The sequence below is a fragment of the Plutella xylostella genome, chromosome 20 (assembly GCF_932276165.1).
Source record: "Plutella xylostella chromosome 20, ilPluXylo3.1, whole genome shotgun sequence".
NCBI classification, from domain to species: domain Eukaryota; kingdom Metazoa; phylum Arthropoda; class Insecta; order Lepidoptera; family Plutellidae; genus Plutella; species Plutella xylostella.
Window position 1 is genome coordinate 1,681,693 of NC_064000.1, and position 14,125 is coordinate 1,695,817.

Sequence of the window (14,125 nt, forward strand, 5' to 3'; positions counted from 1 at the left end):
ATGTAATACTTTCGTTTAGTTTCTAATAATCTCTATTACAGGATTAAAGTATAATAAGATTATCAAAGTCTAGTCATGACTATCTGTGCGAGTCGTTCGTCAAGTCGCGCGCCTTAGAGTCGCGCGCCACGCGAGTTGGCATCTTCTGTTTTTTTACATCGTCAACTCGCGAGCCCATGTAAAGTACGGTCAGATGCAAACGAATTGAAACTAAAAAATATAGTTAAATATTGTCTCCCTGGCTGATTAGCATAAGAAGGTACCCACTAGACAGTCGCCATTAAAGAAGATGCTTTGATTTCGGGATAAAGATACAATAAAGCCTATGTTGGAAGTGCGGAATGAGGCAAAAGGGGATGTGACCTATGACGCATGATACCCAAGTTTGCTATCTCTCTCATCCCGTACGCAAATTTTACCTGTCCTAGCTATGTCCTTAAAGTTTTTGTTGCAAAAACCGGTTTAAAGGGTTAAAACGTCATTGTTTTAGTGACGTCGTTTTAGTGTTACTCCTAATTCGAAGCAGAGATGTACAGTGCATTACTTACAGCGGAAAAATATTAAAATGTGGCAGTTTTTACTGATTTTGATGTATTGTGGGGGTAAGCCGATAATAAATTAACTTTACTATATTACCAAGTCTACTTTGCCGTAATATAAACACAGTGTTACGTTTTCGTTGTGTTACCGTTACATTAAATATCGAATTAGCACTAAAATTTAAAACAAATTTCGTTTATTTCATTGGTCAAAGAGACAGACCTAACTGTAACAATTACTTCCAGGAAGTTCATCGCAAGCAGGTCCAATAATTTTGCAGGTTAATAAAACTGCACATGAAATCATAACATCCCAGCGAGGAAAGTCGGTACTGCTTCGTGCAGGTTAAAGTTAAAGACCGAACAAATAAAAATGGTTCCTGTGTTTGGATGTGTTCGAAGAGAACAGTTTGCCAAGCGAGATTAATTACTGATTTTATTTTAAAGTAAAGTCCTATAAAATACCCTATACATTTTAAGTAGTTACCTTAAGCATAATAAATTATTACTTTTGTGGCTGACTCTACATATTGTCACAGTCGAGCGAGTTGACGACAAAAAAAGTAGGTAAATACAGGAGGGGCTACTCGCGTGTGGCACGCGAGTCTAAGGCGCGCGACTTGACGAATGACTCATCTGTGCTTAGGTAAATACTATAATTGAAAACCTATTAGACCCATAGAATAATAAAGATTGAATCCATAAGCTACATAAAATAGGTTTACTCTATAAGTATAACATTAATAACAAGCCCTAAATAAAATACCTACGCTAACTTCAAACATTCCAGCACATTAGGTATAGTATCACTTTTGTATTTACACAGCATTCTCAACAGACTGAGCTTCTTTTCATTTGTATTGGACGATTCCAGTTCATACAGGGTGCAGAGGTTGACCAGTAGGCTTTCATTTAGGCCTCTCTCTGGGTCAGAGTTGATGGCTTTCTGTAGAACCGCGATGGCCTCTTTCAGCCGCCCCATGTAGAGTAGACATACAGCTGTGTTGTTTGCCACCTGGAAAGAAAGTGTTTTATGATTTTTAATAATTATAACAAAATCCTTTGTACTTTTACTATACCGTAAAGTTACAGTGCTGCCATCTACAATATGCATTGGCACTCGTTCAGAATATTTACGAAATTGCAAGCATTTCCGTTAGGTACATAGATCAGAAGAGCTAGCACGGGGCGCAATTAAGACGTTACAAATGTTTTGCACCTCGTTCACTCACATCGCGCAGCTTAAAGAGCGAGCGCGACGGACAACTTATGTCACGTCTTAATTGCGCCCCGTGCTAGCCCTTCAGGGATCAGAAAAATATTTATTTATTTATTTAATAACTTAAACCTATCATTACAGCTACTCCAATGCGATAGGCAAGCAAACAATTTTTAGTTAAAATTAAACCCTATATCTTATTATTTATAACATAACACAGCACGTATAAACAATTCCTATTGAATTCGACCAGAGAACAGTGAAACAAATCCAACCCCTCCGCTACAATGTTAAGCGCGCACAGGGCGCGGGTGAGGGGGGCCTCCCGCAGCAGGTTGGTCCTCGCCGCCGGCTCCGCCAACAGCCGCGGCCGCCGCCGCCGCTCCACGTACCTGTCCGGGACATTTAAACTAATCCTACCCAATATTGCAGAGTTTGATGTTCTACCATTTAATAATCTAAATAAATATGTCATCAACGCTAGTTCCCTTCTTACCCGTAGTTCGTTGTAGCCCACCATGCCTAATACGAACAGTGTTGGATACATCAGGGGATAAAAAGGGTAAACTCCATACTGTCTTAAGTATATATACCGAATAAATTTATTTTGAATTCGCTCCAACATAAGACCATACTTCATCTCATGTGGGGCCCAGATGACTGCATTGAACTCTAAGTGGCTCCTTACCAACGCATTATATAGCGCGATAATGGTTCTAATGTTATTAAAGCCCTGCACCCGGCGCAGTACGAAGCCCAAATTTCTAAATGCCTTTTTACAGATATTAGTGATGTGATCACGAAACGTAAGCTGTGTGGTCAATCGTACTCCTAGATCTCTCACCTCTGAGACTCTTGCCATAGGTGTACCGGCCACCAGGTACTTGTGGCAATGTGGTGATTGAGCTCGACTAAACGAAATGATGACGCACTTCGCCGAGTTGAACTGTAGCTTGTTGCGCTCGCTCCACTCCACCACCCGGTCGATATCCTGCTGCAGTCTCTCGCAGTCTGCGCGCGAGCTCACCCGCAGGTACAGCTTCAGGTCGTCTGCAAACAGGAGACATGAAGCGTTCTGGACAACCTTGGGCAAGTCGTTTATCATTAGGATAAATTCTAGAGGCCCAAGGTTGCTTCCTTGGCTCACCCCTGATCTGGTTTTATATGGCTGCGACTGATGTCCTCTGTATTCGACATACTGCCGACGGTTCCGCATATAGCTCGCAAAGAATTGCAGCAAGTGTGGGGTGCAGCCGACGCTCGCTAACTTCATTAGCAGCACATCGTTGTCAACGACGTCAAACGCCTTACGGAAGTCGAAATAGGCGGCGTCGACCTGCACGCCCGCGTCCACGGCCGGCAGCACGTCCGCCATGTAGGCCAGCAGGTTACTGCTGGTGCTGTGTCCGGGACGGAACCCGTGCTGCGCATCCGACAACTGAGATCGTACCTGGAGAAACATATTTCTTTGAATAGCTGCCTCAAATACCTTCGCCGGGGTTGATAACACAGCAACCGGCCTGTACCCATCTACGTTAGCAGACGCACTTCCTTTCGGAACCGGTATTACTCGCGTGAGCTTCCATACTTCCGGGTACTCTTTAAACCTGAGGCTTAAATTAAAAATATACACTAGTGCATCCAAAAGTGCATATCTACAATCTTTAAAAATGAAGGCGGGTATGTGATCGGGCCCGGCGGAGCGTTTGGGAGGCAAGCGCTGCAGCGCGGCGCGCACGTCGCCCGGCTGCAGCTGCTGCAGCTGCACGCGCGCGCCCGCGTTGCCGCCCCCCGCGCCCCGCACCGCCGCTTCCACGTCCAGCTCCGGCTCAGCACTGCTATACACGGATTGGAAATATGTAGCAAATTCTATGGCGCACTCATTCTCGGTTAGTGTTACCCCGTTCTTTTGGATATTTTGAGTGCTACGTGATCCCCGTTTCGACTTTACATAATTCCAAAATGATTTGGGATCTTCTATCAAGTGGTTCTCTATTCTACCTAGGTACTGCGCTTGTGCTGTATCTATTAGAGATTTGACGTTGGCCCTATAATCAGAAAACGCCTCGTAATCACACCTCAACTTGGATTCTTTGTAACGTTTATGCAGCTTTGCTTTAATTCGAATGTTTCGGATTATATCTGGCGTGTACCACTCGGGGTAATTGTATCTCGAGTTTACACGCTTCCGATTTTTTTTGGGAACACAGTCATCGAAAATTTTGTAAATAGTATCGTAAAAATAATTTAATGCCAATTCGATATTATCCAATTCATACAATGGAGACCAATCAATCGAAGCTACCGTGGAATATAGTAAAGGGTAGTTAGCCTTATTAAAGTTCCAACCCCTGTGTGTTGGTACGGGATCGTTAGTGGCAGCGACGGCGGGGGCGGCGGGGGCAGCGGGGGCGGGCCCGGGGGCGAGCACCGTCACCTCGAGCGGCGGGTGCTGCGGGTCGACCGGGACCAGCGGCTCGCCGGCCCGCACGCTCACCTGTGACCCCAGCTCACCCGAACTCAACACGAGATCCAGCAGGTGATCATTGCAATTTGTTACACTGTTACTCTGGACGAATTCGCAGTAACTTACAAAGTACTCGTAATAATTACGTACATTGACCGGACTAGAGTACAAATTAAAGTCACCTATTGCTATAATATGCTTATATCTATTACACAATTGTTCGATTATACGAAATAGCAACATATATTCCGTTTCACAACTATTCGGTGGAATATACACTACGCATACCAAAAACAAACATTTATAGTTTAGGTGGACAGTAGCGCACACCAGTTCAAACACTCGGTCGTTGATATTGACATCGCCGGGTATCGATACTGCGCGTAGATCGTATCGGGGTGTGGCCACGAGAAACGCTCCTCCGTGCTTTCGTCCGTCCGTTCTATCGCAACGAATTATTTTATACCCGGGTGGGACTATCTCCGCATCTCCAATAGAATCATTGCAACCAGTTTCTGTAACTGCATATAAATCAGAATCCGCAGTTTGTAAATTTTGCATGAACCTATCTAACTTAGTCCGTAGTCCTCTCACATTTTGGTATGTAATCTCAATTTGCTTTCTCTGAGTCGCTAGTGGGAATTGGGTATCTTTTACGAAACCAAATCCACTCACTGAATTCTACGTTTACTGGCCATACTTCCGGCTGACAGATCTTGTCATACATACTTTCCGGGACTCCCACTATAAATGATGCGTAGTCTCTCTCCGTTTTTGTTTTTAGCTTCTCGACCTTTATTTCATTTTGTGATCCGCATACACCTGCCACATGATCCAAAATATCTTTCTCGCATGTATTCTTTCGCAATCGCCAAATATGCAAGTGTTTTTTCCTTTCTATTCCTTTAAGTGGTACGTCTTTATTATTACCACCCTTCATAACTTCCGTAAACAGTTCTTTTTTCTTTCTACTCTGGACCACCTTCCACTCATTTTCCGTATTCCTATTAGCAGGGGTAGTAATTTCCCCTGATTCCAATGTCGACACTATCGCTAGTTTCCTGGCTCCATCCGAAGACATGTTCCGTGCGGGGGCACTAGTGGTGGGAAAAACGGCTACATTTTGATAACACGCTACAGACGCTATGTTACACATTTATAGCAGGTTATTTAATCCGCTACGTTATAACGATATTGAAGAGCAAAAAAAAAATTGATGAAAAAACCAATGAACTTTCCTTCATACTTTACAGGCTGAGGACTGTCTATAATGGCACATCACTGTTTCCATAATGGCACATCACTGTTTCTCTTCATTTTTATGAATTATTGTCAAACGTTCTTTAATTGCAATAACTACCTATTTACACAAAACACTTTAAAACCACAAAGTAATATCCTTTCAATGTTTCATCCACTTACGAAAACACACGTAAAGTAAAGATAGGTAAATTGTCCAGTCAAAGTTCAATCACACACAATCACAAAACATTTAAAATACGAAATTGTCCGTTAGAAAGTACCTATTTACACTTACACAAACACTATTTATTTTCAATTTTACACTAAACCTAAATAAATACTATACCTATTTTAATACGTTACTATTTAAACTATTTATTATTATGTATATTTACAAATATTTATTTACAGCACGCAAATGCAACAAAACAAACAACGCGATCGTAATTCGTAACGTTGCGCGAGGCACAATTAGCATAGCGGCCACCCGTGGCCGTTGCCAAATCGCGACTGCGGAGCTAATTTCAGCAGATAGCGGAGCGCTATTGCGTAGTGAAGCTTGCAGCTTCGCAGCGTCTCGCTCTCTCACACGCGAGTCGCGCGACGTTGCACCGTTGAGAGAGCGAGACGCTACAAAGCAAGTGAATATCGCCTGCGCGGTTATCGCGCGCCACGTCTCGCGGCTGCGAGAAATAGCGGAGCCGCGAGGCTATTTCTAGCAGTAGCGTCGTGGCAACGGCCGCGGGCAGACGCTGTCCAATTTTGCGAGCTAAGATCGCGAGGGCGCGTCGCGTTATAATTATAGCAGCATTTACGCGTTCATAAAGCGAATGCTATTCGTTGCGAGCAAATCACTTGCTATGTTTTTTAGCTATATGTTATATTAACCTCCACTAGGGGGCACTAGCGCTATCCCGCTTGCTCTGCGGCGACGAAGGTGGGAGTGCTGTTTGCCTCTCATCGAGTGACCGCTGCTGTGCGCCCGCGCTCAGTCGCTGAGTACCGCTTGGATCAGACGGACGTGTGACGCTTTGCTGCGGTGCGGTCCTTTTCGCAGTCACGGATGAATATGACTTCGACGAAATATTATGTTCTGAACGGTGTAAAGTGCGTTCTTCCAGTGATAAAATATGGTTGTTCTTTTCTAGTATTATCCGCTTTAAATCAACGATTGCTTCCGACATATTTTCAACTACCTTACTTAATCTTTCAACCTCCTGCTTTAGTGGTAGAATACTTTCATTCTGGATTCTAATTGTATGTAACTCCTGCTGTATAGCGGACAATACTACAGCTATGCTTTCGCTTTCCGGAGAGGGTGAGTTCTCCTTTACCTCCATGTAGTCTGCTGCAGTGCTCGCACCCGCCCCTCGCCTAGTATTCACCTTGCTAATAAGTATTTTTCCGCGACTGCCCCGTTCCGTACTCACGAAGTTCGTTGGTGTGAATGTCTTATCCATGATTGTTCCTCCGCGGATGGGTGTATTTGTGTTGTCCTGCTTTGGAATCATCCTTGTGCACTCCGGGCAGATCCATTGAAGTTTGCTCTCCTCAGTCAGTGCTTCAAAGGACTCCACCGATTTACCGAGGCACTTCACGTGAAACACCTTGTGACAGTTATTAGTTGTACACTCCATAAATAAAAGATCAAATATTTCACCATCACATGCTCCACACTTAGTCCCCATTATTTACGTATTAAATAGAAATAACTCGTAATATAAGTACTCAGGCTATAATTTGTCTGTCACTGACTAGCTGACAGCCCCTAGGGTCCGCCGGATGTATAATATTATGTACCGTCTTACCTAAGTACAGTAAATAAAATTCTTGCACTCCCAACTTTTCTCAACCAACCCAAGTCACTTTTCCACCAAAACTCACCATAATATTGGTGGGTTCCTGGTCGGCGGCCTTCACGAAGTGTGTGTAGGCGTCCTGGTACTTGCCCAGCGCCACGTCCACCAGCCCCAGGTCCACGTACTCGCGCACGTCGGGCGTCGGGCATCTGGGAGGGAGGGTATACATTTTATGAAAGAAAATTCAAGCTAGGCCTGTAATGCACTGCAGGACATTGGAAGGAGAGTACCTATAGATTTTATTAAAGAAAATTAAAGCAAAGTTCGTAATAATGTACAGCATGAAGCATGACATGAGTTTGCTCAAAGACTGGAGGGTTATTGTTATAATCTCCTCGTTTGGCAGGCGGGTTTGAGATAACATCAAATTTTAAGACCCGATTACTACCTATACCAACAGATAATAAAACTCGTGCAAGTCCGGCTGGGATTCGAACCCGAGAGACCTTCGGCATAAAAGTCGTGGTCAGTAAGTATAAACACTTCACCATTTGCTGATCATTGTGTGGAGCAGTACTACACTCACTGCTGATAGTCACTGAATCACACTCAGTCTAGACCACCCTTTATACTCACTGCTGATGCCTGGCCTCCGTGGCCACCTGCAGATGCCTCACAGCGGCGCGCAGGTGTCCCGCCTGCACGCTCACGCGGCACAGCGCGCTGCTCACCAGCCGCTGCTGAGTGGCGCTCAGTTGAGTGCCGCTCAACTCCGGCGTGGGGGGGAGGAGGGAGGTGAGCGTGCGGGTTGCTAGGCGGTAGTCCTGGGGATTAAATGTTGTTGATAAGTTTTTACGTTAGTTTGTTTAAATGCCTAGACAAATAGGTTAGATTTGCCACACGATAGCTATAGGTAAATACATATATAGTTAGGCACTATCATAAATTATTTAATCGTCCAATGCTCAATTTACAAAAAGCTTCCCTAAACCATATCTTCGGCTTTCCTCGTGTAACCGAAGGTAACTTCCAAAGTTTCAAGTCAACCTGTACCTTAGGTTCATACTTTCAGCGCACCCTCGACACTGAGCGAATGACCACTTATCAGACTGGCTAACCTTTTACTATTACTACAGTGACAAATGTTGTTAAGAAGAAAACCACTATACTTGTCTCATCGGATACCTAGCTTAGCACCACTTAGTCACCAGTATAGCAACCTGAAGGTCGTCCCACATTACATTTGTCTATTCGTGGTTTTTACTCAAGCATACGTCGGTTTAGCTAAATAAACAAATACCTACCTTCAGAGCTAAAGCACAATTGACAATGGAATGTGTGATCCTGATCTCGCGGCCGCTCCACAGCCGTATGGAGTCGCTCTTGTCTTGCTCCGAGGAGATGGGCGCGGTGCCGTCTTCCGTTTTACCTTCGCGGAGGTTGGCCAGCATCTGGAATGGGAAATATAACGTCAAGCAAGGTAATTCTGAAAATATTTAAAATGGAGTGTAGCTTGTAGGTAATCAAGGTATCATTTATCAGGTCTAGATGCCAATGAAGATGACATGTAGCACAGACCTTAACCTTATGAATGAATATGACATATAGTTATCTCGAAATGGAATGAAGGAAAAACACCAAATAAATTCCTCAAAAACAAGATGGTCTAGGTTGGTGGTGAATGGAATTAGCTATCACAGTCAGATTAGCGTCTGACGCTGAAAAACTACAAATTTCCCTAATAATTCATCTAACTAACCTGTCGCACAGTGGCCCTGAGCGCGTACAGTCGGTCGGCGCACAGTCCGCCCCGCGCGCCCTGCGCCGGCAGCTCGCACACTAGCAGACGTAGCGAGAACGGGACTAACGAGCCAATCAACGATATAACAAACACAATACTGATTCAGTATCATTTATGAATGAAAAACACCGAATTAATGAATGGAAACCCTATAAAACTTCTTAAGATGTCCAAATTTCGATAAAGCATAGTGAAACACGAGCATTGCCCTTTTTATACATAAATGTATCTGTCGCACGCGCACAGTAACAGTAACCTAGATAGCCGGTGGCAGAGCTTGTAACTGATTGTAGATGCAAAGGTCAACGTCCGATTTTCTCTGTGCTTGCCGACCGGCCTCTAGTAACTTGTCTAAATCCATCTCACCTGTCGCACAGTAGCCCTTAGCGCGTACAGTCGGTCGGCGCACAGTCCGCCCCGCGCGCCCTGCGCCGGCAGCTCGCTCACTAGCAGGCGTAGAGAGAATGGTACCAGCGAGCCAATCAACGACATAACAAACAACTGTCTTTACCATTTTGTCACTACCATTCATGAATGAAAAAAACCGAAAGAATACAATGTCCATGTTTCGATAAAGCACGGTCGCTAAGCACAGCGGAAAACGGGCATTGCCCTTTTTATATTCGTCTCTGTAGCACGCGGACAGTGCTTAATAGTGCTCTCACGCTCGCACAGTAACCTCGATAGCTGGTGGGAGATACTATAATTGGTTGTAGTGTAGATGAAAAGGTCAACGTACGATTTTCTCTGTGCTCGACGAACGGCCTCTAGTAACTTGTCTAAATCCTCTCACCTGTCGCACAGTGGCCCTGAGCGCGTACAGTCGGTCGGCGCACAGTCCGCCCCGCGCGCCCTGCGCCGGCAGCTCGCAAACTAATAGACGGAGCGAGAATGGTACTAGCGAGCCGGACCTACTGCCGTAGGTCTCTGGGTAGAACTGTGGAGTAGAGAGTAGGGTGTTATGCGTTTATTGGTCAGTATTAATAACTAAAGAGATGAAAAATGCTTACTGTATTACCTACCAGAAAAGGTAGGTATTTACATGAGATTTCATATGAGGTTGCCTGTAATCTGTAAGTGTAAGATATCGCTCTTAGCGATAAGGCTATGGTCAAGTTATCTGAAATAAATGAATTTAATTTAATTGTTCTGTTTAGCCATTTTTCATAAAGTCATATTTCATTCTATTCTATAAAAAATCGAAAGAACATGAAATGCTGATAGATCGATTTATAAGGCATGCGGCGTTGAATTGACAGTGTGAAGCATTTGTTGAACACTATCTAAGTTTTTATGGTAAGGCCAATAAGAACAAAAGGAATCTTTATCACTAAGAGCGATCTGTTATTGGCAACCTAAAGTATAACGCGGAAATACATGTGGAGTAAAAAATGATGTTCAGATTTAAGTACTAATTGTGCCTTTCAGCATTCTGCGTCCCCACCAACCTGATAAAACATATCTGGCTTCCCAAAATCCCCGAAAGCCTCCGCCTCCTTAGCCAGCACGTCGTGCATCTTGAGCCGCACGAACAGAGCGAACCGCGTCAGCCAGAGCTGCAGCGAGCGTGGCGTGTGCCTCGTGGGACGGCCTATACGCCCTGACCCTGTGGGGGGATCATGGACTTATATATTAGTAGCGTAAAGACAGGCCAAACCGCTCATGAAAATGGCACCTTCGCGCTGGCGCTAAAATCTCATACATCTGTCATAATTTGTTTGAATTAGGGCCAGCGCGCTGACGGGGGCATCCTTTTGAAATCATTGGGGGGATGGTGGAATTTACTTGTGTGTAAGAAGGAGGGTTTTAAGTTGAGCTACAGCGTGCGCGGCGTGTGCCTCCTGGGACGGCCTATGCGGCCTGACCCTTGGGGGATGATGATAATAATAAAGCTAACATATGTGATTTACATATGCGCTGACTACAGTTTGAAAATATAAAACAATTACCTACATAGTCATCGAAGTAGAAAAAAAGGCGGAAGGAAGCTCGCTAACTGAAAACTAAAGCAACCTAAGTCGATTTCATTGTTACGACGAACTTACACACATGCATTCACACTCAAAGTAAGTTAGTTCACCGCCATTAACCAATTACATCGCACCTACGCGACAGTAAGCTTCCACCTATCGAAATCGTATGTATCGGACTAAACGGATTTTCATAAATGTATTAAGAAATGGCGTCAGCAACGCCGATTAAGTGGACGCACTTGTGTGAATTTCTAAACAAATAATACTGAATGCGATGCGCCCGTTGCATAATATATGTGCCGAAAGGTGGACGATTTCTTTTAGCTGAAAGGACCTTGTATTTGACTGACAAAGTAGTAAGGTAAAGTCTCGCTATTGCTAATAGGTATACTTTCTTTCCTTATTAACACTGCAATGCTATTCCAGTTCGCGCGCCATCCAAACATTAAATTATTGTAATTGCTTTTTGGCAATAAGCCCGCCTTTGTATACGTTTGTGTTTTTTGATTTGTAACTGTTCTCTTTTATGTTTTTATTTGTATGTGTACAATAAAGTGTATAAATAAATAAATAAATAAAAAAAAAAAATGTAAGGATTAAAAGGCTTCAGTGGATAAATTATAATATCTACATTATTTTAAATCATCTGCATAAGGAATTAGTTACAGCATGACGACAATTTATTTAAGTACTAGCTTCGCCTAAAAAAGTGTTCCCGTGGGAATTCCGGGATAAAAAGTAGCCTATGTTCTTTCTCAGGGTCTAGACCATCTGTATACCAAATTTCATTCAAATCCGTTTAGTAGTTTTGGCGTGAAAGAGTAACAGACACAGTTACTTTCGCATTTACAATATACTAGCTGTTCCCGCGCGCTTCGCTTCGCCTTAAAAAGTTTTCCCGTGGGAATTCCGGGATAAAAAGTAGCCTATGTTCTTTCCCAGGGTCTAGACCGTATGTATACCAAATTTCATTCAAATCCGTTCAGTAGTTTTGGCGTGAAAGAGTAACAGACAGACAGACAGACAGATAGACAGACAGACAGACACAGTTACTTTCGCATTTATAATATTAGTTAGGATTAGGATTAGGATATAATAAGTTAGGATTTTTAGACTACAACCTCATTAACATAAGGTTGCGGCCCTTTCAAGATAAAAAACCATGTAACCATGTGACCATAAACACAGCCACTAATGCTAAGATCTATTAATTAATTACGGAAACCAAACCATACCGCGATGTACAATCACCGTAGTCAGTGGCATCTAGATGCAAATATGCGTATTAAAAATATAAATATCCATGATATACCTAATTTTGATTTCATATTATCTGTCATTGTATTTTGCAACTACCCGCAGTAAAATTATCATCAAAACAGCTGTTAGGAAACTGTAGGTGTAGCTTAGTATTTTTAACAATGAAACATCATAATTATGTTACAGATTTAGATTATAATTATAAGGTAATTATTATTTGATAACCTTTTCCTTCACTGTTCCCAGGCCGGTTTTCTTACCAAACTGACGCACTTAAAAAGTTTGCCTTTATAAACTGTTTTGCTAGTAAAAAAAGGATTAGACATCCCAGCATATTCATTTAAAATGGGATATTGAGGATATACTTCTACATAAAGGATTCATCCAGAGAGCACGTATTTGAACCCTCACAGAGAGTATAATATGTCAGTGATTAGTTGCTTACTAACCTTGTCCAGCAGCATTAATCAGCTCGGTGGTCAGGTTGAGGGCGGCCCTGAGACAGCCCGTCCTCAGCAGCTCCCGCAGCCCGGCCTCATCTCGAGACACATGGTCTGCTCTCAGAGCCCCACGGGACCCCGCTGAGCTGACTCCGAGGTGTTTTACTGCAACTTCATGGAGCGCATCTGGCTGGAATTGGAACCTTGTGTGAGTATGGTTATAAGGTTACGTTGTAGAATACACGCCCAGGTTTTTGAGTTAGGTACTTTGTGGAAAGTGTGAGCGGGGACAAGGGGGCAGGGAAGTTACTCGCTGCCCTCGTCCCTGCACTTTTCTGCCAACAACTCACAAAATTATGCTTGTGTGGCCTCACCCTTAGTAGTCTTTTTTTATCTACTGTTAAACAGTACATACCAATTCTTCTTCCATCACCAGTCCAGGCATTGTCAACACTTCTCTCTCAGGAAAGAAGGAGCCTTTTGGAGATGATTGAGCCTAAAAGAAATAAGAGATATAATTTTCTACAACAATTTTCATTTCTACTATAGTTTTTATGTACTTACCTTTGGAAGAATGATTAATTACCTTCATAAGTGTTTTCTTAGCTTCTTCATTTGGTATCCAGGCATCCCTTCTCCTATCTGCTTCTTTGTCCACTTGTTCTGTCTAAAAATATAACATAAGTAGGTATGTGAATCAACAAGCAAGTTTTCTAATGGATGTCATCCATGGCAGTATTCACAAAGACTGCAATTTGGATCAATCCAGCTTAGGTTTTGATTATTCAAAGACTGTATTTGCATTATGATAGCGAGCTTTAGAATTGCTCTTAGGTAAATACCTTTAATGCTAGGCCGTCCATAGCATGAGCAAGTATATCAGGGCTTGTCACAGTGCTCTTCACAGGGGCTACCCCTATGAGGGGCTCCGGGCCAATGTTATCGAAGAAGGTGGAAGGGTCCGGTAAACTGGCAGCAGGAACGGCGGTAGTGCCGCTTACAGTGGGAACAATATTCGAAAACGTTAGCTCGTCTTGCGGTTGGTTTTGTGAGAAGGAAACCGTCATATTTTGGGTAAATAAGTTCGCTGTAGTCGTTTCTGCAACTGAAATTAAAGAGCATACTTGTGTGGTCACTTTTACTGTCCAAAAGACTCAGGCATAAGTTGTTTTGGAGAAGAAAATGGGGCTTGAAAAATACCTTCGTCACTTCCAAGATAAACACTCTGTATCATATCGGAAGGGGCGCTACCAATTTCATCAAAAAATTGGGAAGCTGGCGGGACCTCGGCCTCGCCAAAGTATTTACTCAGAGACGGGTTATTATCCATTTTAAATAAACTGAAATTCCAATACAAATAGGTACAATCACGAAGTGTTTTCTGT

The 14,125-nt window shown here is 43.3% G+C and overlaps 1 protein-coding gene across 1 annotated transcript; it reads right to left on the bottom strand.

Annotated features, from left to right (window-relative positions):
- Positions 1 to 1,237: 1,237 nt before the first annotated feature.
- LOC105389698 (trafficking protein particle complex subunit 12) lies at positions 1,238 to 14,086 on the bottom strand. The gene is made up of 11 exons (XM_048628229.1): positions 13,941 to 14,086; positions 13,583 to 13,845; positions 13,327 to 13,407; positions 13,156 to 13,236; positions 12,750 to 12,930; positions 10,516 to 10,673; positions 9,861 to 10,004; positions 8,571 to 8,717; positions 7,903 to 8,090; positions 7,352 to 7,475; positions 1,238 to 1,554 (listed from the first exon to the last, which is right to left on the bottom strand). Exons 1-11 carry the CDS (start codon positions 14,068 to 14,070, stop codon positions 1,306 to 1,308), a joined length of 1,746 nt encoding a protein of 581 aa, XP_048484186.1. The 5' UTR covers positions 14,071 to 14,086; the 3' UTR covers positions 1,238 to 1,305.
- Positions 14,087 to 14,125: the final 39 nt, after the last annotated feature.